The 24403-nt window shown below is 46.2% G+C and overlaps 4 protein-coding genes across 4 annotated transcripts; 3 read left to right on the top strand and 1 right to left on the bottom strand.

Annotated features, from left to right (window-relative positions):
- Positions 1-6355: 6355 nt before the first annotated feature.
- Positions 6356-8513, top strand: F5891DRAFT_1165902 (cytochrome P450; the record flags this gene model as incomplete). The annotated part of the gene is made up of 13 exons (XM_041365407.1): positions 6356-6554; positions 6625-6754; positions 6813-7001; positions 7063-7211; positions 7262-7377; positions 7425-7539; positions 7598-7611; positions 7662-7851; positions 7902-7958; positions 8010-8034; positions 8086-8208; positions 8264-8407; positions 8459-8513. The coding sequence occupies 13 exons, from the start codon at positions 6356-6358 to the stop codon at positions 8511-8513; spliced, it is 1506 nt and encodes a 501-aa protein (XP_041220998.1).
- Positions 8514-9328: 815 nt separating this feature from the next.
- Positions 9329-10253, top strand: F5891DRAFT_1281129 (uncharacterized protein). The gene is made up of 3 exons (XM_041370453.1): positions 9329-9821; positions 9874-9928; positions 9997-10253. Exon 1 carries the CDS (start codon positions 9343-9345, stop codon positions 9784-9786), a length of 444 nt encoding a protein of 147 aa, XP_041220997.1. The 5' UTR covers positions 9329-9342; the 3' UTR covers positions 9787-9821; positions 9874-9928; positions 9997-10253.
- A 963-nt stretch (positions 10254-11216) lies between these two features.
- Positions 11217-12751, bottom strand: F5891DRAFT_984216 (uncharacterized protein; the record flags this gene model as incomplete). The annotated part of the gene is made up of 10 exons (XM_041377410.1): positions 11217-11472; positions 11532-11557; positions 11606-11741; positions 11793-12102; positions 12152-12177; positions 12259-12260; positions 12325-12373; positions 12431-12468; positions 12526-12549; positions 12632-12751. 10 exons carry the CDS (start codon positions 12749-12751, stop codon positions 11217-11219), a joined length of 987 nt encoding a protein of 328 aa, XP_041220996.1.
- Positions 12752-22978: 10227 nt separating this feature from the next.
- F5891DRAFT_1251895 (uncharacterized protein) lies at positions 22979-23654 on the top strand (the record flags this gene model as incomplete). The annotated part of the gene is made up of 3 exons (XM_041369903.1): positions 22979-23070; positions 23127-23212; positions 23242-23654. 3 exons carry the CDS (start codon positions 22979-22981, stop codon positions 23547-23549), a joined length of 486 nt encoding a protein of 161 aa, XP_041220995.1. The 3' UTR covers positions 23550-23654.
- Positions 23655-24403: the final 749 nt, after the last annotated feature.

The following is a 24403-nucleotide window of genomic DNA, read 5'->3' as shown; positions in this document are numbered from 1 at the left end:
CCCTCTCTTCAACATAAATATCCATGTCCTCATTGCCCACCTTCACATTCCCACCCATAGCTCGCCGCTGCTGAAGTGTGCTGTCGAGCAGCGCGAAGAATAGATGCCACAGGTTAGGTGCCACCTCCTGCATTTTTTCTGCGAGCTGATGCATGAATGCACTCTCCAGTTGTTCGACAGTTGCAGACGTGGCTTTGAAATGAAGTCCGTGCTTTTCGAGTGACAAATCTGTCACCTCAGTGCGCAGCATGTCCCGCACGATTGTTATTGCCCACTGTGTTACATGTGAGTGCGCATGTTCTTCTCTGTACAGGGCAGCACATATTCTAACTGCCTTCGTTGTTAGCGAGTTTCTTGCGCTCTCGTGTTCTGTGCTTCCAAGAATGTGGTTGATGAAGTCTGCTGGAGTGAGAAAATTTTCTTCCATACATGCAAGCACGTTGTCCAGTCGGTCTGCGAGACTTGTATCCATCACGAGCGCAACAGCACGAAAGCTAGGACTCTGTCTTTTGTTTTATGCATTTTCTGCCATTGTTCTCTGCACTGTTAATATTTAATTATTATTATTTCCGTCACATAATTAAACAATACCATTTGTCTTTTTTGAATCAACTTTTTACGCTAAGGTCTCGCGGTGATTAGGCAAGCGGAGTCCCCCAGCTCCATGCTCGGGGGACTCGTTGAATTTTATTGCGAAACCGAGAGACGAAGTACTGTACATGATAGCACAGAGTGTAGAAGACGCGGGTCTCGAGGAAAAAACGTGCTCAAGTGAGCAATAGAAAAGCTCCGGTGGGAGAAAAGATGAAAGTGAGAGCCGGATGTGCAAAGGAGAAGCGCGAAAGAGAAGATGTGAGCGACGGAGGCGTGAAGGACATGCTAACCTAAGGGAGATACGTAGGGTGGGTGGGTGACGAAAAATATATAGAGTAGATAGTGCAGAACGTGCACGAGCAGAAGTGCTTTAGGGGACAAGTGTGCGACGTGAAAACGGATCACGTCAGTTAGACACTTAAATATCCAGATGAAAAGGGGCCTGTAAGAATGACGCTGAGTCATGAGGCTTACCAGCATCGTGAATCGATTCAACTTGGTTAAACAAGTTTAACCCCGATGAATCAACTTTTTACGCTAAGGTCTCGCGGTGATTAGGCAAGCGGAGTCCCCCAGCTCCATGCTCGGGGGACTCGTTGAATTTTATTGCGAAACCGAGAGACGAAGTACTGTACATGATAGCACAGAGTGTAGAAGACGCGGGTCTCGAGGAAAAAACGTGCTCAAGTGAGCAATAGAAAAGCTCCGGTGGGAGAAAAGATGAAAGTGAGAGCCGGATGTGCGAAGGAGAAGCGCGAAAGAGAAGATGTGAGCGACGGAGGCGCGAAGGACATGCTAAAGGGCCTATTTTTTTTTTTTTTTTTTTAATATGCGGTGTTGTCTTTTGCTTTCTGGTCTTGGTGCCATTTTCTTATTTGAAGAAGCAGATCCTTGTCCTGAATGACACGCGAGATGTCTCATGTCATTTGTGTGGTCCGTGCGGACCCGTGTAACAGTGCGTTCAGCAAGAATGCATGTTGGCGTATATATTTTTTGAATTCGTCCGATGACCACCGCCCTGCAGCTTGAATAAGATCAGGCGTCATACCTGCTATAGCCAGTGCAGTGGCTCCTCCTGCTCTCATCGAGTGACCCGACATGGCCGAGCCACAATATTGGCGCAGACGCCGAAGAAACCAAGAGCGTGTGGGAATCGAACCAGCGCTTGTCAACCACAGCGCTGGGCGAGAGGGAAAAGACCCGTCTCTGAATGCGAAGTAACGACGTAACACCGGCAGTGGGTCGTTGTCGAGAACGGAATCCGATAACAAGAGGATGGTGCTCCCAGTCCCCAAGCCATCGTTCTTCTGATAAGGTAGCGTGTAGGAGATGCTTCTTGCCGTGATGGAGAGAGTGTGTCGGAGAGGGACTTTTCTGTAAGATTGATGCTTCACTGCATCAGGCCAAGTGAGTTCTCCCAGTCGTTGCAGAGTCAGAAACCCAGTGAAAAGCAGAGCTAAGAACAGACTATTGTCGTGCTCTAACTCTAAACCGAGCTTCCTTTGGACCTGCTGCAAGTCGTCGATACTCAAAGGTAATTTCCTTTGTACCGGTTTTGACAAATGGCGTTTGCAGCCACGAAGTGTCCGTACGACTAGCGATGAACGTCGAGCCGCACGGACGTCAGGATACGTGTCTTCGAGTCGACTCGAGATTCCTGAAAGGTAAGAGTCGACGGAGCGTGGTTCGATGTGATGCGATAACCAAACCACGTAAAAAGATAGTGTATCAATCGTTGGATCGATTGGCAGGTGATGCAGTCGACAGAAGGTGATGTATGAGTTCAGATGCGAGTTGTACACAGATGCTGTTGTTGAGTCAATAGCGAAACCAAGTGCTACTGAGCGCTCGTACAAGAGGCGCTCAGGTGTCCAAGCTTCCCTCAGAGGTTGCCTGGACGATGAAGATACATTCATCATTTTTTCGCTGCCCCCAGCGCATCTCGAGGGGGTTCGAAATCGAAGAAGCTCGCGGCAGGAGCTATCTCCAATACACGTTCGTTCTGGAATCGCGAAAGTGCGTCGGCTACCCTGTTCTCCGAACCAGGGATGAATTCGACACGCAGGTCTACTTGATACTCCAGCAGGACGTCCACTGCCGCTAGAATGATGGAGTTATAAGGGGGATGAGCACGAAGTGAGTTAAACATTGCTACTGTGTTGGAATTGTCGGTGTAAATGAGCATCCTAGGTGGGCTTTCCATCATGTTCGGTATGGCATGAATGGCCGAACACACTGCGAGGGCCTCAAAGAAGAAGATGGTGTCTTTGGGAGCTTCAATGGGCAATGGCGACTGACCAGCGAAGTTCTCGTGAGGAAACCATAGACCCATTCCTAATCCTGATGCGTCCGTGTAGACTACTACCACGTCCTCAGACAGTGGGTTAAAGTCCAAGGCTTTGTAGAATAGTAGCCCGGGCAGCTTCTCCATATGATCTGCCATCCAGTTCAATTCGAAGATGATGCCATTGTTGACATGTAGACGAGCGTGTGGTTGGTCTTTCCCTCGTATCTTCTCGTAGATAGCTGAGAGTCCAGGCTTGAGTAATGGAAAGACGTTAAAACTCCATTCACACCACCCCGCGAGTTGTTGATACTCGCGAAGTGTCCACCGAAAGTTCCTTCCGCCGAATTGACGCAAGTGCATCACCAGCTCGTCTTTCTTGTGTGAAGGTAAGGTAGCCGACATGGCATTAGGGTCGACTTCGAAGCCTATGACTGTCAGAGGACAACCAAAGACTTGCTTTGGACGATCATGAGGGACACCAAGTTCGTCCCAGAGACGTAGTAGTCGAGTTTGCTTTTCCGGGTAGAAACATTCATAGGGTTCATAGTATAACGTTTTCCCCGCGAGTTCGAATGAAAAAGAGTCGTCCATATATAACTTGAGTGCCTCAATTAACGCGTGATGGATAGCGATCCAAGCGACCAGGGACATGAAAGAGATCCAAACTTTGGGGGATCCTCTTCCTCCAAAGTTGTTATTACGGTCTACATGGCGTTGTCCTCGTACCGTTAGCACCTGCTTGGTCTGCCACAGCGGATGCATTGGTAACCTACGAAAAGCTTGCGAGACGTCCGATTTGAATAGAACTAGTTGTTCATGAGGGTGCTGTTGCCGAAACTGAAGCAGCGACGCTCCCAGCGAATGTAAACCATCGAGCTTAGTTCCTTTGATGGCATCTGAATCGATCATGGAGTTGAGCGAGAATTCACCAGCAGTGTGGTCCACGACGAGACGTAGCTTATCAGAATTAGGTTTGGGAACAGTATGCATCGGCACACTATACATTCCAGGAAGTAGTTCCGTTCCGAAACTTTCAGATACTCGTCCCAGTCTTATTTCTTCTTCAAGCTGCTCATCAATGAATCTTTGTTGCTCTTCAGTCTTCGTGCAAGTACGCATAGAGTTATCGTTAACGGAAGGGTAGGCTTCATCCGAAGCGTCGGCCCATGGCCAGAATCCTTCTCGAAGTGCTCGGCACACCGAAAGAACAAAGGGCTGATTAGGGTGGTTTTTCAACAGGCATTGAAACCGATCAACGTTGATTGGTGTTATTATCTTGAAGAGTTCTGGGTGAGCCGCGACCGTGTGGGCAGCATCACTATCTGCTAAATAAGCGGGCGCAGTTGGTACAGGGTCCGCATACTCTGTAGACCGAGCAGTTGGGCTGAACGAGGCGTCTAAGGGGGACCAAACCAAACCTCGACGAAAACGCGGACGTTTGAGATATGCCTCATGTTGATTTTGACTTGGTTTGATCTTCGTTATGCTTTGATCTGACATGACGGCGTCCACACAACCGGCCGTCCTGTTCAATGTTGCAGATATGGGCGTAGCGACAAGTGGCAGCGCTGCGGGTGCATTCGCCACTATTCCATTTGCGACATGGTTCTCTTTTGACGAGAAGATCTCGTCCTGCTCCCGTGGCTTTGCTAGATTCTCCCGAGTCATTGTGTAACCTTCCTCCGGCAGAGAAATGGGAGCTGTAGATGTCTTTGAAGCATTCAAAGTCGGACAACTCATACCTTCGAGTGTTTCCGACTCTAAATCTGACTGATTTGTCATATCGGAGGACGCGTCCATGGTAACTCTCCAATTGTTGGTCGAACTGCTCGTTGATGTGCTCGGAGTAGGCGTTAAGTTCAGCCTGTCTGAACGGGAAAGCGAATTTGAGGGCTCGTGCAGCCCTGTTCCATGCCGCGTTCCATTGGCCTTGTGTAGTGATCTTCTTCGTGGCCATCTCTGATACTCCATAGGTGAGCTCAATGTCCCCAATGGTCTCCTTGTGCTTGTCAACGGCTCGTGAAGTGGTGATGATGGTGTGGATGGCGTCGAGATTGATGCTTCGTCCTGCAACAATGTCCGCCCATCCTGACTCATGAAATTCTGGGCTGCGTTCATGGTACATGAGTTTGAGCTTAGCTTGTTTCTGATCCTGTGCCCAGTTCTGTAAGATGCGGATGGTGAGTTTGAGATTGGGTGATAATGGTTTGGCGGGTTCTTCGAGGACTGATGGCTTAAATTCAAGACAGGTAAAGTCGAGCTTTGCTCGTTTTCGAGCAGGTTCTCCTGGCTCAATGCTAACATCCCGACTCCTAATCTCTGCTGGAGACTCCTTTTCGAACCGCGAGTTCGACGTTGGTTCAACCGAACGTTCTCTAGCGGCTCCGGCTCCTGCTCCTCTGTAGTTGGCTTGGTCTTGCTCCGACTCCCATTCGTCGAGCATTCCGAGGTAGATAGCCGCAACCGTAATGGGATTTTCACCTGATCCAAGGGGTAGACTTTCTTTGATGATTGTGGAGATGACGTAGGAAGCTTCAAACTTTGTGCACTTGCATGCTTTAAACTCTCTGACGACGTCAAGGCACCTCTTCGCCACGTCTTGTTGGGGTAGATGCGCTCCATCAGTGTCGGTCTCAACCGAAGTCCCTCGCATTCCTGGTCCCCTAAGCGAAGATTGTGTTTGCGACGAGTTGGCGGCATTGTTATTTGAGGTACTCGGGTCTGACATATGTTTTGGAAGTATGACCGAATTTCAACAGCGTTTAAATTCAAGTTTTGACGAAAAATATATAGAGTAGATAGTGCAGAACGTGCACGAGCAGAAGTGCTTTAGGGGACAAGTGTGCGACGTGAAAACGGATCACGTCAGTTAGACACTTAAATATCCAGATGAAAAGGGGCCTGTAAGAATGACGCTGAGTCATGAGGCTTACCAGCATCGTGAATCGATTCAACTTGGTTAAACAAGTTTAACCCCGAATAAACATTGTGACATCAGTTAATATTCGATTGCTCCCATTTCTTTTGGGATATGTCAGCGCGCTCGGAAGGCTTTTTCGGTGGGACAAATACATACAAACCTCGCGCCACTACAAGTTTTGCCAGTCGGCTTGGTGTGTAGAGTCTCAAAGTTGCGGTGTTTGAAATTATGTTGTACATATTTGGTTTTCGGCTAAGGTAACAGTATGAAGACTCTCTCACACCTGCCGATGGTTTGGAGTCTGCGGAATATGTACAAAGTCGTACTAGTACTAGTGTAACGTTCGGACCGATGCCTATACAATAGCACACCGATCACATTCGCGAAGCGCGCCACAAATAGTATTGATTGTATTGCGCGACCCTGGACGCGAATACTAATACGCTATCGCAATTTAATGATGATGAGTCAGGTAAAAAAAAAATGCTTCAGCATACATATAAAATTATAAATGGAGGTGCCCGAAACGCACCATTCCTTCATCCCTTGAATTCATGTCGTTGGACTGGAGAGACATCTGCATCGGCGCCTTGATCTGTGCCACTTTCGTTGGTGCGGTCCGTCGTGGTATGGAGAAGCGAAAAATGCCTCCGCTGCCGCCGGGACCGCGGCCAATTCCACTCATTGGTAATATTCGGGGGGTCGACATCAATGCACCATGGCTAGCTTACACGGAATGGGGCAAACAATACGGTGCGTGCATAACATGGAAACATCGTGAACATATGGATACACTGAATTTCGCTCAATGGTCTCATGGCAGGCGAAATTGTATACTCGAATCTTTTAGGCCAACATATTGTTGTGATCAACTCCGAGAAAGTGGCGGTTGAGCTTTTGGAGAAGCGGTCATACAACTACTCTGACAGGCCGGACCTTCCAACAAACACTCTGTGGGAGCCATATTTAACTAACCACCCAGCGTAGCTCTTGACATAGCGTCTTCAATAGTTTTGGGTTCGATTTCAATACCATACTCATGAAATACGGAGCTCGCTGGCGTCGCCAAAGAAGGATATTCCATCAAGCATTCAGGGCAGAGGCAGCTTTATGTTATCGTCCTATGCAGCGGCGGAAGGCCGAGCAGCTTATTCGTGACATGCTTGATACACCAGAGAAATTCCTAAACCATGTTCAAGTGTAAGTCTTCTCCTGGTATCGACTGGTGCGGTGTATTATTAATACCGGAATTCTCTGCTAGATTTTCATCTTCCGTGATAATGTCGGCTTCATATGACTATGAAACAAAACACGACGATCCATTAGTGAAGTTTATTGGAAAGTCACTGAGGTTGGCTGTGCAGGAACTCAGACCTGAGGTAGCTACCGTGTTCAACGCATTCCCAATTCGTGAGTCTTTAGTTGTATTTTCTGGGCTCGACTGAATACTGTCTATGTAGTTCTACGACTACCAGCATGGTTTCCCGGTATGTCGCTCAAGAAGAAGGCCGTCCAGTCACACGAATGGCTGCGACAGTGGATGCACGATCCTTTCCAGTATGTGCTCGAAAGAACGGTATGCTGTCAAATATCTCCATATTTGCACCTAACATGTTCCGAAAGGCTGAGGGCAAAGCCCAATCATCCATGGTTTCAAATGCCCTCAGACGAATCGGCGGAAAAGATACTTCTGATGAGATCACAACCATCAAAGAAAGTGCAGCCACAGCGTTTGGAGGTGAGTACCAGTCGGATACAGTATGCCGGAATAATATTGACGAGCACTGTACGAGCAGCTGCTTCCGAAACGGTATTTCGTTTTCGAGTATTTTATCTTGCACTGCTCTGATTTTTACTTAGACGGATTTGATATTGCAAGTATTCATCCTTGCTATGGTACTCTTCCCAGAAGTACAAGTGAAAGCCCACACTTTGATTGATACTGTCGTTGGCGCGTCGAGGTTGCCGACCTTCGAAGATAGATCGTCCTTGCAATATATCGATGCTATCCTCCGGGAAACTCTTCGTTGGCATCCCATTTTACCCCTATGTGCGTGTACGATTTTTAGGCCCCCATCAATTTCTTACGAAATTGTGTAGCGGTACCGCATGCGTCGATGAACAGCGACGTCTACGAGGGATACTACATACCCAAAGGCACGAAACTTCATGTTTTCTGATGAAGTTCTTTGCTAACCTCGTAAACAGGAACCGTTGTTGTGCCAAATGTGTGGTGAGTCTACATGTCCAAGGGATCATCATCCAGAGGCCAACTGCTTTATAGGGCAATGTCACAAAATGAACAGAAATACCCAAATCCTTCGCAATTCTCGCCCGAGCGCTTCCTGGATGCTGATGGCAACCTCAATGACGATACCGTCAATATAGCATTTGGATTTGGGAGAAGGTTTGTCATGATATCTCTTTTTCAGATGCCATCTAATATCCTGGTGATAATGTAGGATCTGTGTTGGCCGACATTTTGCAGACGCATCTCTATGGATAGCAATTTCTTCCCTACTTGCCGTGTTTACATTTTCGAAACGAATCGGTGCAGATGGGGAGGTCATTGATTTTGAACCACGATGGTCCAGTGGTATCGCAACGTGTGTTCGCTCTCGTTCCTCTCTGTGTCTCCACTAATAAGACCTCTTCAGTCACCCGCTACCCTTTCCGTGCAGCATCACTCCGAGGCTCCGCAAGGTAACTTGAATATATGATCACTAGTCTAGCTATTTACATCGAACGGACTATTTACACGAGTAGTTACATGTGGTTTCATTTTGACTGCTTCTCCAGTAATGCACTCTTTCTGCAACAATGTGTCGGTCAAGGAAATCATGTTGATGGGCTATATCTACAATATTTAAGCACGAGATACCGCCGGCTCGGGCGCAATTGTGTCCACTACGCCATGCTGTGTCGCTGCACGTTGAGTATATACCAAGTAGTTTTCTTGCAAGTCAAAGACAACGCTAGGACAACGGACTCTTCTGCATCGTAACTCTCCACTGGACTAACACGGTCTTGGTGGTTAAAACGATCTCCACATTCACGAGACAGAAAATTTCACGAGTTCCAACGAGCCAGAAATACCCTTCGAGGGCCACGTCCATAATATCAAAAGCCTAGAAGACTTGCGTACAATATTATGAATCATAGATGCTCATATTAATTTTTGATCTAGTCCATCATGCGATGAGTCGAGTTAAAGGAGGGCGTGAACTTGCGGCCTAGCCTCTGCTTTCAAACTGAGTCGGCTATTGTGGGTTAGATGTGGCTCATCGGGGAAGGAAATCAGTGATCCACTCGCACCGCACACCATACTCTGTTGGAATAACAATGGTCATGTCACGTTCCACAATTCGAGGATGTTCCCGAGACAAAATCCACAACAGCTTGAATATAAATCCAGGTAGTCTATGGGCTTAAACCTTGAACACACCTGCTTGTGATTACCGTCGTCTGCTCTCTTGGTAAGAACATGGAATAAGAAACTCAGCCGACTGCAACTGACCTACTTCCAGAGCCATATCTTAATATGTCTGCCGAAGAAACATACTATAACGTCGAAGTTATCCAGTTTTGGCGAGGCGAGATAGAGTACCTTCGGCCCCATCCCCTTCACTGGGTCATCTACGTCCCAACCGGTCCTGGTGTCGGAAACACGTACCACCTCCTGGGAGACACAGAGAACTACACCATGGAGTTCAGGCGTAACCAGCCACATGTCAACCCTGATGACTGGCGCGGAAGCCACACCATGGGAAGAGTGGCTGCAAGTAAGTTGGCCCTTTTCGAATGGAACCTCGCGAGCGTTCCGATCACGCATAACGACCCCCGATGGAACAGCCAGAACTGGGTGTGGGACGGTCTTCGCCGCCTCCGCCATCAACGTTTTGAGATCAGCTGGGAGCTTAGACAATGCGACCTTCAAACAAAGATGTGCTGCCTGTTGGAGGACTGGGATTTCGGTCGAATTTAGAGGTGGAGATCTGGCGTGCCCGAGTGGTTGATCAAGTATTTAATGTTCTTATTCAGAGTCATTGGGAGCACTCACCATAAATTCAAGACGTTTGTAATTGCCATGTGAATCATCATCAACATCATAGACATCTTGGGTGATCGTGAGTGCCCTTCATTGTCCTGACTGAATAAAGACTCAAGATCCACTCAATTTCTGTCGCTCTGACAGACAGAAATTATGCGTGAAAGGATGACGTCCCATTCCTTCGTATTGCCAGTTGGAGATGGCCACTTGCGTGTCTCTCGCGTGTGAGTCGGGCGAAGGAGGCTATGATGAAGTAAATAGTAATTTGTGTTCCTTCAATATGAGCGAAGCACTGCTAGCAAGACGCGACGGTAGATCAGGATTAATGGCCCCATTATCTCAGTTTGACCTGCAGTGATCCAAATCGACAGCAATAGATCTGGAAATTCAAGCTTCAAGCTTCCAGGCTTGGGCTACAGTAACGCGATGCCACTTGAAGTCAGACGCACAGTGAACAAGCTAAAAACTTTTGTCAGTACTTTGCCTTCCAAGGAGAAAAATTTGAACAGCCTGCTGTGAGCACGCTGGTTTACCTGAGTCCCGTACTCAGTACTGTATGTACATGAAAGGTAAGTTTTCCAGATTTCAGCGTAACGGTTATGCGCGTGTTGAATTGATGGACAGAAATTAGCAGCTGACTAAGGCGGGGTACTTGCGCACGGACTTTCATGCAAGCAGAACCCTCGTGCCAAGGACTATATACAACCAACCTCGCAAGGCCCTTTTCACCCCACTTCATTGGACATCCACACAAAAACTTTGTCAGTGAACGGACCCGCTGAGCGCCATAACGCCGACTCCCAGACAAATAAAACAAGCACGTTACGTCATTTGTCCTCCCATCAATCGATGGAAAGTGCAGATTCTCCAAGGCTGAATGAACTTCCGATATCGACGAGTTGGTGAGGGTAAAGACCCGCAATGTCGAGCTGATTGTCGGCCTGCGTCTCCTTGGTGCAGATAATATTGTCACCATTGTTCCTCCGTTCCTCTTTGATATTCCTGATGCCAGCGTACGGGCGCATCAGAGAACCTGTGAGAAGAAGATATCGTCATATATCGTCATATATCGTAATATATAGGAAAGGTTTTCGTCACATTGGAATATAAAGTGATATAAAGCAATATATGACTATGTAAAAGCACCATAATCAGCATAATCCCCAGCAAGAACTCACCGGTTTACTGATGCGCCACTCTACAGAGCATAACCCGTATCCAGACACGACAGCTGTATCGCTATTCTGTGCGTAGCGCTCCGATCATCCTCAGCTTTGTGCTCATTAGCCAGACGCTCGACGTTGAGCTTGTGTTCTTGTATAACATAAAAAAAGGAATCATGGATCATGTGCTAGATATACAAGTTAGGTATGATTTTGAACCTCGTCTTCTCTTCCGATATTCCCAACAGGTAATACCGCAGATTTGAATGGGAGAACCACATCCATCTCGCTGACTTCAACGTAGATTTCTCCTTCATTGTGTCCTCTCCTCCATTGGACACGACTGAGTTCTGCATGGTTGAGCAACCATGCCGGATCGACATGGTAAGTTGCAGCCAAGCACCGGATGCTTAGCATCGCGCGACAGATAGAGACAGCCGTAGCTGCCATTGCTATTCTGGATGATAAATGTTGCTCGTTAACTTTAGTAAACTGCCATGGACGGAACAATCTCACTCTCCCATATCACCTAAACCAAAATTCTGGTAACGGTAACGCATTTTTCGTGCAGCTATGGCTATAAAACTTACGGATATGTCCTCTGGTTTAATCAGAGAAAGACTGATAATTTCGTACAGCAGCGATCCTGTTATTTGCTTGAGCATCTGCAAAACGAAGAGAATCGAGGTATATTCACCGGCTGCAAACGAATACAAGATCATTCCCCTAAGCAAACATTAACTCCCATGGTAGAACTTGTGATCAATAGGGGCTTACTCTTTGACGAATCGGTGGATCATCCCGTGTTGCTGCAAGGTTCTGGGGGTAACGCGAAAGCGATACAGCGTGAGTAAGAACATAGTCGTATGGACAACCAAGGCCGGCAGGTAGAGGATGAATGAAAATGTACGGCGGCACTGTGCCGATATTGAATCATTGTTCGTGTGCGCGGCACTTTTGATTGCATTATACTTGATGGCGTCAAATATTGCACCTCCTGCCAAGCAAGCGGTGAAAATAGTGACTGCCAACCATCTGATGAAGCGACTCCGAGGAAACAGATGCCATACTCGCAATGTTATAACACCTGTATACCAGTCGATTCAGTGGAATCAATCAATGTGCAAGGGACATACATTGGCATAGAATCATGACTGTTAATCTAACAGTGTATTCAAGTATAGCAGACCTACATCAATCTGTAAGTTGGTCTGTTGCCTTGTCGTAGTATGAAACAGCCCACCCCTGTAGAACAATGCATGTAAGACCCCAACGACGATATGCGGCGATGCGCAGCTCAAAAACTCACAAGATCGTAGTGAACCTTGGCTACTCCCATCGTCGTCACAGCATTAAGACTAAAAGATATTATCATTTCTAGTGCATTTATTATTATTAAATGAAGTCAAACACACCAAACTTGCGCAAGAGCCAAGTATCGGATCTGTCGGACCTGAAATTAGTCACTGAGAAGAATAATATGATTCGTAACGGCATTACCATGAAATACAGTATTCTTGACAGTGACCATGAACTGGACCAAAAGAAAGTCACCTAAAATAAACGATGGCGGTGAATCAGGGTCAGATTGTCATCGACTGTGAAGACGAAAGTACTTCTTGAGCGAATGTCATAGCATGATCGTACACCACAAGAGTGAATGATACAACTTGAACGGCAAGAGGCAGTTGCTGAACAGCAATATTAATGCCCGCTGACTGCACCTGTGCGGACATAACAAAGTATGTGTGCCCTCGAGTGTTGACAACGTTGAGATTTGAGAGCTCACAGTGCCCTCTGTGGGTTGCATCAAGAAAGGCTGATTAGTGCTATATACTATATCCCCACCGTGATGAACGGGAGGCGAAGCTGATGGATAGCACTTACCAGTACAGCTGTACCGTATATGCAGGGATGATGCATCATCAATCCTATTCATTCATCATATCTTTGTCAGTTTTGTGCCGAAGTTCCTCTCATGCTTCTATTCCGTGTGATGGTGGTGCCGGTGAAGTGTTCTGCCGGTTAATGAACATTTAGCGTACGTTTATCGATCAACGGAACGTTTGGAGTACCAGAAGTCCTGTCTGGATTCAGATAACATTATGATTGGTCGACAAAGCAAATTGAAACTCAGAGTCGTAAAAGCGATACAGTTTGAGTAAGAACCTGGTCGAATGGACGACCAAGGGTAGCAAGTACATGTATATACAGGTGTGTCTGCTTCGAGCTCTCGTGGTTCCTGTTGTGTAGATGACAAGAACAGAGACCGCCAGCCATCTGATGAAGCAACTCCTAGGTAATAGATAACATACTCGTAATGTCACGACACTGCCTGCACGCACCCGCTGGTCAATTCAGTAAAGTCGATGGATACACGAAAATACATACATCGACAGAGTGTCACAGGTCATGACTACAAATGCAAGCGTGTGGTTCGCAATAAAAAACAGGTTTGATCTATTTCAACATGTAAGCCTTTTTTGGAGCCTTATCGTGTTGAACAGCTCACTTCTGAAGAGCTGTGAGTGAGACCTAATAAATTGAGAAGTATGCACAGCAGCACCATGACTGAAAGTCTGTCCTGTTATTGTAATTCGATCAGTTGCCACAGCACGACGAAGAATGTTCGAGCCGACTGACCATAAAAGATGAAACTAATCAGTCGTGTCAGAGCCAAGTTTCGGATCTATCAAACTCAAGTAAAATCGCCAACAATGTAAATTTATATAACCCAGAATTACCATGAGATATAAGACTCTTGAAGTTGACCATGACCAGAAGGTGGCCTAGTAATAAAAGAATGACAGCGTCAGATCAGGGTTAAGTTATTATCAATTAGAACGGAGACGACTATACCTCTTGAGCGAACATGATGGTATGGTCGTACACCACAAGAGGAGAAGCTGATGGCATTGCATCTCAAACACATCTGACCTGCTCAGAAAGAGAAAGAAAAGATGACGCAAGTCTTGCATCGAATCATACATTGGCAGCATCAACTGATGAGTCTTTGGGGGTGTGTTATGTAAATTGCGGGGCCTTTACGTCGTAGTGAAAAGTAAAGGACATATTGTCAATATAACTTTCTTACCAGTCCTCTGATGCACTGTGCTGAGTCAACATTGAATGTTCATCGCATCGATATCATTATCAACCAAAGGTCTAAGACATACGACCCAAAGTCTCTCGAGAATCACTGATGCAGTAGCCGTGTCAGGAGAAACAGGAGTCTGGCATATATGTACTAGTGCACTCGCCTTGTCATCAACCATCTACTAACAGGAGCCATCAGCGGAAATCACTCGACATAGCACATGAGTCCTATAAATCCCACACTCGAAGCGCAAGCTAAAAATGTAAAGTTAAGATTTCAAGTTGAAACAAGGAGTGAATCACGCACTAGGCTACACAGCCTATCATGATGGTGATACGGCGGCTCGCCGGTACTCATTTAGACCGGCGAAACAGTCTCCATCGCTTGAACGTTGCATGAATCCAGCGTTGCTGTGCAAGCAATAATAGTCATGGGTGTTCTGCATTGTTGGCCCGATGTTCTAGCCCGGCGCCAATTTGGCCTTGGCGATTTCCTTTGTCCCATGGGACTGGCTCATGATAATGCTTGCAAGTTAAGCTTCGATATCGTAAATGCAGGTCAGCGGCAATCAGGAAGATAGAAAAGCAACGTGTGGACCAGTCCAACACGTTAGAGCAGCTGACCTGTATCATGTGTCATCAATTAATATCAACTTCGATAGCTTGAGCCTGAACTTAATCATGTGTCAGCATAACGGATACGACAACGCGGTCGACCTCGATAGAGCGAAGGAATCGTATGTGTATTTCATCCAGACTCCAGATGAATTCAAGGAAGAGGTTCATTAACGAATTTCTTTCAAGTTATCGGTGAAAGGCCGTTGATGAGACGGATAACATGGCAGTGCGCATGCGTGATGGGCTGGTTCCGAGACGTGATGGTGATGTTCTCATACTTGAATTTGATTATCACAGTTGAAGTTAGAACTGGATCGTCACTGAATAGAACGCGTGTGACAATCCTTGGGATATTCTCTCACACATCGTTGTCTATGTCGGAGACTTTGTTCCGGCATTATAATGCTCCCGCATTCTAACCTATTTGTACTCTCACAATTTCCATGCGAATTCTCATGGGCTCGTCTAAGTCCTCCCATTCATGGATATAACAGTCAGTCAGGCCTAAGCTAACATCACAATGTACGAGTCCCACCACAGGGCACCGGAGGTAAAAAAAGACGATAGGCAATATTGGGTCGAGAGTACGGAGAAGGCTGAAAGCGGTGAAAATAAATGAACAAAGACAGTGAATCGTAAATGTCTCAGTTATGTGGATAATTCTATTGAGAAACCCCCCGTGGGAAACAAACCCTTACAAACCCCACCCCCAAAATAGACCTTATCCAGAAACCTTCGTCAACCAATAATAGCCTCCATAGCGTCCGGCGCCAAATGGGCGATTTTCTTTCACCTTTAAGTCGTCGAATTCATCGAACTGACTAGCACGCGCTGTCTGCCGTTCGTCTGGCAATCAATCTAAAAACCACCATTACTTGTGCTATAAGGTATCAATAAAGGCCACTAGTAAAGTAAGTAACTGCAAAGTTTGAACCATCACTGAACCCAGTCACATGTTGCTCGTGTGTGTCCTGCCTGACGACAAAGGCCGCATTTGCGTGTGGACCTCTGACTCATGAGAGGTTGGCGAGAACGCGGGGTTTGAGTTGGGAGCTATTGGCTGAGTGCTGGGACAGCAGGTGTCATTGGAGCCAAGGTCCTCAAAGGTCCTCCTCCCTGAGATCTGCCCTCGATAGCGCCTGTGATCCGTGCTGTGCGAGGTCGTCCTTTCTGTCGAATACTTGGTGGGTCAAAGATCTGTCCGCTCGATTGCTCCTCAGCCCTTGCCCGCCTGGTGTGTTGGTGTGAACAAGACAATGAATTTAGCAAGAAAAACATGTACCGCAATTCACTAAGCTCCTCCTTGAGATCATCAAGGTCTTCTTGTGTGATAACACCATTAAGCAGTGGTTTAAGAAAACAAGCTGGAGTCTAGCAGTGCTCCCAGTAGTAGGTGAGGTTACGGAAATTCAGAACTCTGAACAGACAAACAAATGCTTAGCCACAAATATTATATTGTGAGAATTCGTGAACACAGGTACCAGAGTAGTAGACTTTTGAATCAAACTTGATTTCAATTTCCTTTGTTTGCAGCTACGACACACCAGCCAGTAGACTACAATGGTACAACCACTATCTACAATGTGAGCTACTCCCGATTGCCAGCCAGACCGTTAGCGAGAAACCCTCTAATGTTTGATGGATGTACATGGGTTTGGATTACTAAGCTACAAACCCTGGGGTTTGTTTCCCACGAGGGGTTTCTTAATAGAATTATCCCAGTTATGTACGTAATCAATTCCCGCGACACGTCCATTGACAGAAAAATGAGCATGTTTGCGTCTGACAAAACCCTTCTCCCACTTCGTGGGAGTCGGGGATTCTAATGTGCCTTGGAATCATTACAACCACCATTATGACTAGATTATGTTGTGATTACTGGGTGAACACCATAAAAATGCACATTACAATCTATTATAATATTCATCAAAATGTGTAATAAAATGCTGACTGTTATATAATAATGGATTATAATTGGCCTAGTCGTTAGGTCATTTTAATGGATTAAAATGCCATATAAAAACTTCCGACAATTACTAGTACTCTAATAGCAAAAGTCATTTACTCGAGTCCGAGTCAACGACAATTGTGTGGCATTATCGTCTTCTGTTTGAGTACTTGTGAGTTACCTTCCAACCACCCATTTTTCAAAATTTTCTGCACCTCGATGTAGTGCAACAAGGGCAAGTGTCACGAGTTCCAAATACAAATCATTATTCATTCCTTAATTCTAAATCCTTTAAGCGCCCAGTCACAGCACCCGTTCCTAAGAATATGTTTACTATTGAAGAAGTTCCTATTATTGCATCTATTGTAGAATTACCAGAGTCACGTGATCTATCGGACAATGCCGAAGATGTTGATGTCATGCCTCGCGATACTCTTGGAATGTTCCAGAGTCTTACTGCAGCTAGTGATGTCTCAGCTCCAAGCTGCATTTTTCAGAAAATGAGCATAACATGCTGAATAAAATTCCTAAATTCATGAAGATATTTATGCACATAGATTGAGCCAAAAGCCGAGAGGCATCTAAGGGGAATTCATACTGTGATGCATCATTGTTTTGCTATGAAGCAGCTCAGCAAATGGCTCAAAATTCAAGCCATTTGCTGAGCTGCTTCATAGCAAGACAATGATGCATAACAGTACGAATTCCCCTTAGATGCCTCTCGGCTTTTGGCTCAATCTATGTCCATAAATATCGTCATGAATTTAGGAATTTTATTCAGCATGTTATGCTCATTTTCTGAAAAATGCAGCTTGGAGCTGAGACATCACTAACTGCAGCTGCAGCACATGTTATGACATCATAGTTATATATAGAATCATATGATACCTTTAATTATTCTGATTGGTTAGTTAGTTCATACTCAGTTTCGATCTCAGTTTCAATATGTGTATATAGGTAGCTCATCGTAGTCAGTAATTCTTTAGTTCAAACCTCTTGTATCTCCAAGTGAGCAATACCAAGACGTACCTGCTGCCAACCTCCTCTGTGTGATTATTCTGTTGTTTGAGTCCTAGTCTCTGCCCAGCGTTAATTCGTTATTGGGTTGTGACAGCAAGATAGGAGTACAGCTCATCCTCTGAGCTACTCATGCAAGCATGCTCACTCGTCAATCCCAAATGGATATTTCACAAGTGCGTCTGCCAGTGCTCACACACATCTGCTTCAACACCAGTACAGGTGCTAATATGTAAATGAGGCGTATATATGACGAATACTGCAGGGGTCCATTTCTCATAGAAGTTTTCAAGTATCCGAGTCAATACCTGATGCTCGACTGTCTGTACTCAAGTAGGAGGTCATGGAAGTCCTGCGGGTGATCTGCATCTTCAAGAGTAAAGAGCTCGAGTCCTCTTGCACCTCACAGTGAATGCAACATCAGTGTAACCAATATTAAGCTAAAAGCATGGCCCAACTAACTCACTCGTGCAGACATGCACACCAATCATAACCAGTAGATTCCTCAAGCCTAGATAGGTGACAGGTGAGTCTGTGCTTACATCCACTTCAGCACTCGCCACCCGCAGTCAGACCATGTAGAAGGAAGTTGGTTGTTCCTTATATATTCCTCAACACCATAAGCATTGCCAATCCACAAATGAAGCCTGTATATGGCGGTCCCGGTTGACTATGCACAGAATTTACATATAACAGGTGTTTATGAATGTTGATGGGAAGAAGAAACGCAGTGGCAGCCTGCAGCAGCGTCGTAAGAGAGGGTAAGAGCTATCAGGAATCTCAGATAAGCTATATCAGTTGGGTAATAATTGGTTATGGGCAGAATATAACTCTACTTACAAGTCACGACACAAGAGATCGACGACATATCCAAGAAGTGCTCCTCGTGAACTTCAAATCCTACTGATCATCTATCTCCCTATCTAGTAGGTCAGCATGACATGTTGACAAGTATGCTGAGGGAGCAAGAACAATGTATCTTGATGTGAGAGGGTTCACGACACCGGAGCAGACAACACAACCAACTCGGATGCCAACGATATCAGGGTACACCAGGATGGTATTGGCAGTCGTGTTTTTCAAAGACAAGTCGATAGGTTGTCACTGGTTCGGACCACATTGCACGCATTTTGGACTTAGAGAAAGGAGCATTGTTAGGAAGGCCATTCAGGGTCATGGCTCCAGTCGCTGTATCACCAGATAACAGTCGAGTCGCAAGCAGCGGAAAGTATTCTGTCCACTACAGCCACTGATGGAAGCAGCAAAATGAGATCCACGTGGTATCAATGTGGTATGGGCCAACAATATATAAAGAGCCTATATGAATGGGGTTATGGACAGTCCAGCTCCACTCAAGATCGATGACGACAGCAGAGTACGCTCCTCGTCAACTTCCAACACTACTGATCGTCCATCTTCCTGTCTAGCGACATGTCAGGATTGCTCAATGTAGCAAAAAAAAGCATATCTTACTGCAAGAAGGTGCTCGAAGCCGGTGTAGAGACTCATGCCTCTCATGGCGTGATATGGCAGTTTCCACTAAGGGAGTATACAGCACCAACTCGCAGCACCACTCTGTGTACTGTCCACAGCAATTCCTATATGAGGCGCAGCTTTCCCGTGCAACGCGCACCATGCGCGCACCATTCCCGCGCTTGCGCGCCCTATAGTGCCAGCCATCCAGATGCATCCATCCACTGTCCACCAAGCTCCCTAGTGCGTATATTTCCATTTCCTTTATTAGCATAGTGTTCCACCTTTATTTTTATCATGGACTCTCACCCATATATATCCTTACATACCTACTCGGTAGCACTTCGGCTCCGTATGACCGCGCTATATAAGCGCCAGCAGTACATACTATTACTGACTTACTTTTCACCTTACCTTACTTTACCTCCCATTTACCTATTACTACTTACTTACTACTTAGCAGAACATAGTAGATCTCTATTCCTTTACATCTCGCACTCACATCTCTTATCTTGCATTATATCATCACTTAAGCTCAGTCTCTATCATTTCTGCATATGCGCGCGCGCTTTCCCGTGCTTCGCGCTAATACGCGCGCATGTTCCCGTGCCTTGCACGCACCTGCGCTTCAGCGCATACCTCTAGATCTTTGCTGCACTCACTTCCCCTTTAGGGTCGAACGCACTTGTCTCCTCAAGTAACGCAGACTAGGCAACACTCGACCTACGACATTTTTAGATACAGTTAGGAGCATCTTTTGTTCCTCTCTGTATTGTTGTTTCTACACCGGCGCAGACAACTCAGCCAGCGCTAACACAAACAGTGCAAGTCCACACCATGTCAGTGACTGCAGTCATGTTCTTCAAAGATGGTCGATGGATCGTCACATCTTCAACGGATCAAACCCTGCAGATCTGGGACGTGGAGAAAAGAGCATTTGTGGGAGGACCATTCGAGGGACACAATGAGTTTGTGTTGTCAGTCGCTGTATCGCCAGACGACAGAAGAATTGCGAGCAGTGGAGGAAATGGAGCCATCATCATCTGGGACGTCAAGAATAAGCAAATGCTATTCAAACTGGTGAAACATACAGGCCAGGTGTCCTTGGTGTGCTTCTCCCCCGATGGAAAGAGACTTGCAAGCAGTTTATGGGATGGGGTAGTAATTATATGGGATGCAGAGACAGGCGCTATCCTCTCAACACTTGAGAGTTGGGACCGGGTGTGGTATGTCACCTTCAGTCTGGATGGGCTAAAGTTAGCATCTGGCGGAGCGCAAGGTGCCATTCGGGTTTGGCGCACCGATAACACCGAGCTTCTCCTTGAGATCAACACTCATTATGATCAGAATTGGCTTAAAAGTGTTGTGTGGTCGCCCAATGGCCAGCAACTTGTCTCAGTTGCATCACATAATGACGAAACGATCAGGTTTTGGGACTCCTCGAATGGAATACAAATCGGTCAACCTTGCACCGGTCACACTTCCCACATCACATCACTTACTATTTCTTCTGATGGCCTTTTCATTGCCACTACCTCGTTTGATAAGACTATGCGCCTGTGGAGCATGCAGTCACACCAGCAGATAGGACAAGCACTTGAACATACCACACGGGTTTCCTGCATTGCAATTTCTTCCAGTGGAGAACTGCTCGCAAGTGGAGACAATTGTGGAAATGTTCATCTCTGGTCGATTGAGAATGCACTTTCCGCAGCATTAGGGACGAATTCCTCATACCTTGTGCATCACAGCCAGGTGAAGTTGAGACAAAGGCTCTATGCGGAGGCCCTTGCGGATGCAGAAAAGGTGCGGACAATATCTATCGTTGTTTCAATAGTTGTAATGATGTTCATAGGTCATTGAGCTCCACCCTTCATCTTATCTTGGGTACGAATTGAAGTACGCAGTGCTTCATGGTGCACAGCACTATGATGATGCATTTAAGGCTTTCACAATCATGTTCTCCAAGTTGCATGACACATCTGACCCACAGATACAACGTGAGCCCCAACAACTCAAGCGCTGACTTGAAAATGACTTACATTTTTTGCAGAACTATGCCAGCAATATGTCAATCCATCTGAAGTAGATGATGCTGTTCTACAAGCTATTCAAGCCCAACTGGGAAATGCTCCACTCCATCTAATCGACACCTCTACTGGGTGTTTGTGCAATTGAGATGCGCAGATCAACGCATTCATGGAGAGCACAGAGTACAACGAGCTTTTTCATCTATTGGGCATACATGCCCCCCTCCAAATGGAGCCCATCAAAGTAGCAGTTGCAAAGTACTTCAGTTGGGTTATGTTGTCCCATAGGTGGAAAAGGAAGGAGCCGTTGCTGCACGACATTCAGGACAAGGTCATATATGAATTGGATCCGGTAGGAACCATGATGAAGTTGCAGAAGTTCTGCAAAGTTGCTCGCAATGCGGGACATCATTGGGCATGGAGCGACACATGCTGCATTGACCAGAACAATAACATTGAAGTTCAGCAATCGGTCAACTCCATGTTCATTTGGTATCACCACTCAGCGCTCACTATTGTCTACCTATCGGATGTTCCTCCTTCGTCAGAGTCTGGTGTGCTCGCAAACAGCACATGGAATACACGAGGATGGACTGTTCAGGAGTTCCTTGCTCCTAAAATTGTTCTCTTCTACCAAGCAGATTGGACCCTATATCTCAGTGACCGCTCATGCAATCACAAGCAGTCTGTCTGTATCATGAGGGAGTTAGAGAGTTCAACCGGCATAAATGTGCAGGCACTCATTGACTTTCGTCCAGGGACGAGAGATGCCCGAGAGAAACTCTGATGGGCGTCAACGCGTGTCACCACATTGCAGGAAGACATTGTGTATTCATTGTTTAGGATATTCAGCATCCACCTTCCTGTAATCTATGGAGAGAAAAGACAGAACGCACTTGGATGTCTCTTACAGGAAATCATAGCCCATTTGTGCAATATCACAGCCTTGGACTGGGTGGGACAATCGTCCAACTTCAACAGTTGCCTGCCAGCCGACATTTCCTCATACAAGGCTCTGTCCTGTACACTACCAGCTTTATCCGAAGACGAGATGCAGATGTCAGTCTCCACACTGCGAAACAATATTGTGGCTGTGAGGTCGGCTTCAAAATTCTATACCCTCCTTGAGAATCTCAGTGTTCCTCATTTTGCTAATGCCAGACTGCAATTGCCTTGCATTGCATTTCCTCTTACCAAAGTCAGGCAGAGTACTGGTGAAGACGTGGACAAATGTTTCACATATGAAGTCAAGGCAGATGGGCTCAAAGACCTGCTGGTCACAACAGAAGACAGGCTTGTTCAATTCTTGCCTGCAAGGCATACATGGCAGACATTCCTGCTCATCCATCCGTGGAATCGGTATGATCTCGGGCTGATTAACTTTACAGACGAGACCCAGAGCATAGAAGATTGGCTGGAGCCCAAGTCTCCTGGCAACAATGAGCCAATTATGCGAGAGTTGAGGCTGATCGCTCGCCTCGGACAGCCCTTTGGCTGCACTTTTGCTAGCGCAGCAGTGGGGTGGGGAGTATAAGAGAATAGCTTCGGATAACAATATCAATGCGCAAGTTAGGGACATGACTTCTGTTGATGACATGATGGACATCAGAATGTTGGAGATATTGTAGCTGCTGAGAATATGGATCTCCGACACATTTTGTCTATACCTTGACAGCACCATGACAAGATTCTGGATGCCTTCAAGGCCATCCACAGAGAAACCAAGGATCTTGTTGAGTATCGGCCCCACTTGAGTATTATCATCTGTGGCAAATGGCACCATGCTCGCTTCAGGCCGAAAGACCAGAAGAATCAGAGCCGAAACGGAAACACACTGTCCTGGAACAGTCGTCGATAGACGCATCACTACCGTGTAAGTCTTCATAGACCTGTGAAATGGAAGTCAGCTCATATTCTTGTTTCTACCAGTTATGATTTCGACTTTTATCTGCAAGCTCATGATGAGATCAAGGGCCACGTGCGACCTACTCACTACACAATTATCTACGACAAGTGTGGTTTTAGTGCTGATGTTATACAGCAGGGGCACACACACCACGAGTTACTTATATGCCTGCTGCCACCAAGGCAGTGGGCCTTGTACCCCTCACGCATTATACTGACCTGGCATGCAAGCGGGTGTGGTATTACCTCGATGGATTCCTAAACTCAGAGCAGCTTTCTGTGCCTGGCTCCTCGAGTCGGAAAGGCGAAGGTAAGGGTAAGGGTAAAGGAAAGGCATGGCGGCAGACGAAAGGGAGGCAGGCCGAGCAACGTATCTATGATGCTGCTCTTCAAGCATGGGGTAAAGGCGTCCATCCCAATTTGAAGGAGACGACATTTTATATCTGAAGAGATAGCATGGACAATCTGTATCTGTATGGTGTTGTGGAACGTGCTTCTTTGTAACATGTTTGATCTTCAGGATCGTGAGATTATTTCGAAACAATTCCTGTTGAAACAAAGTGTCAGCAACATTACTAAATTTCGCTGTTCACCTCACACTACATAGATGGATTCGATGACTACCGAAATAATCGATGACCTCTTTCGTCCACCTACATATATATACACACAATGTTATTTTGGTTACAAAAGTCCGGTCTGCATCAGCACTCTTCATCACAGATCCGTCGAGGTTCAGATTCCTCACAGGAGAGTGACATTGCCTGGCTCGCATCACATTCTCTTTCAATCCAGCACGTTCAAGCTGGACCGTAAATCACAGTTTCCCTTCTGACCTGCTTATGCGACCACGTTTAACGGATGAGTCAAAGACTCACGCTCGCACATTTCGCACTAAGCCGTTTGAAGGGATCCTCCCGTTTCTTCTATTCCCCCGTCTGATAATAAGCTTATATCATCACTCACTTTGTGTCCTGAGCACCATCACTCAAAGATCCCGCAACTAAGCCGTTTGAAAAGAAGTCAACAGCATCGTTGATGCCGGAGACACGAGTAAGTGCAAGTGAAACTCTTGGACGACCGTGACACAGTTTGGGCGAGGCCTAGTGGTTGATTATGAAACAGCGATAAGTAGTCCTGGTGGGATCGTTCGCTTCCATTTCTTCTATTCCCCCGTCTGATAATGAACTTATATCGTCACTCACTTTGTGTCCTGAGCACCATCACTCAAAGATCCCGCAAGTACGAGAGGAATGAACATCAATCAGCCAAGCGATCTCATTCTAAGCACAAGCATGATA

This window comes from Suillus fuscotomentosus (genome assembly GCF_016647785.1).
Source record: "Suillus fuscotomentosus strain FC203 chromosome Unknown F5891scaffold_66, whole genome shotgun sequence".
NCBI classification, from domain to species: domain Eukaryota; kingdom Fungi; phylum Basidiomycota; class Agaricomycetes; order Boletales; family Suillaceae; genus Suillus; species Suillus fuscotomentosus.
This window is presented reverse-complemented; position numbering and strand designations above follow the sequence as displayed.

What these genes read in the sequence shown, in the direction of transcription:
- F5891DRAFT_1281129 (XM_041370453.1), top strand. Translation starts at nt 9,343, where the DNA reads ATGTCTGCCGAAGAAACATACTATAACGTCGAAGTTATCCAGTTTTGG.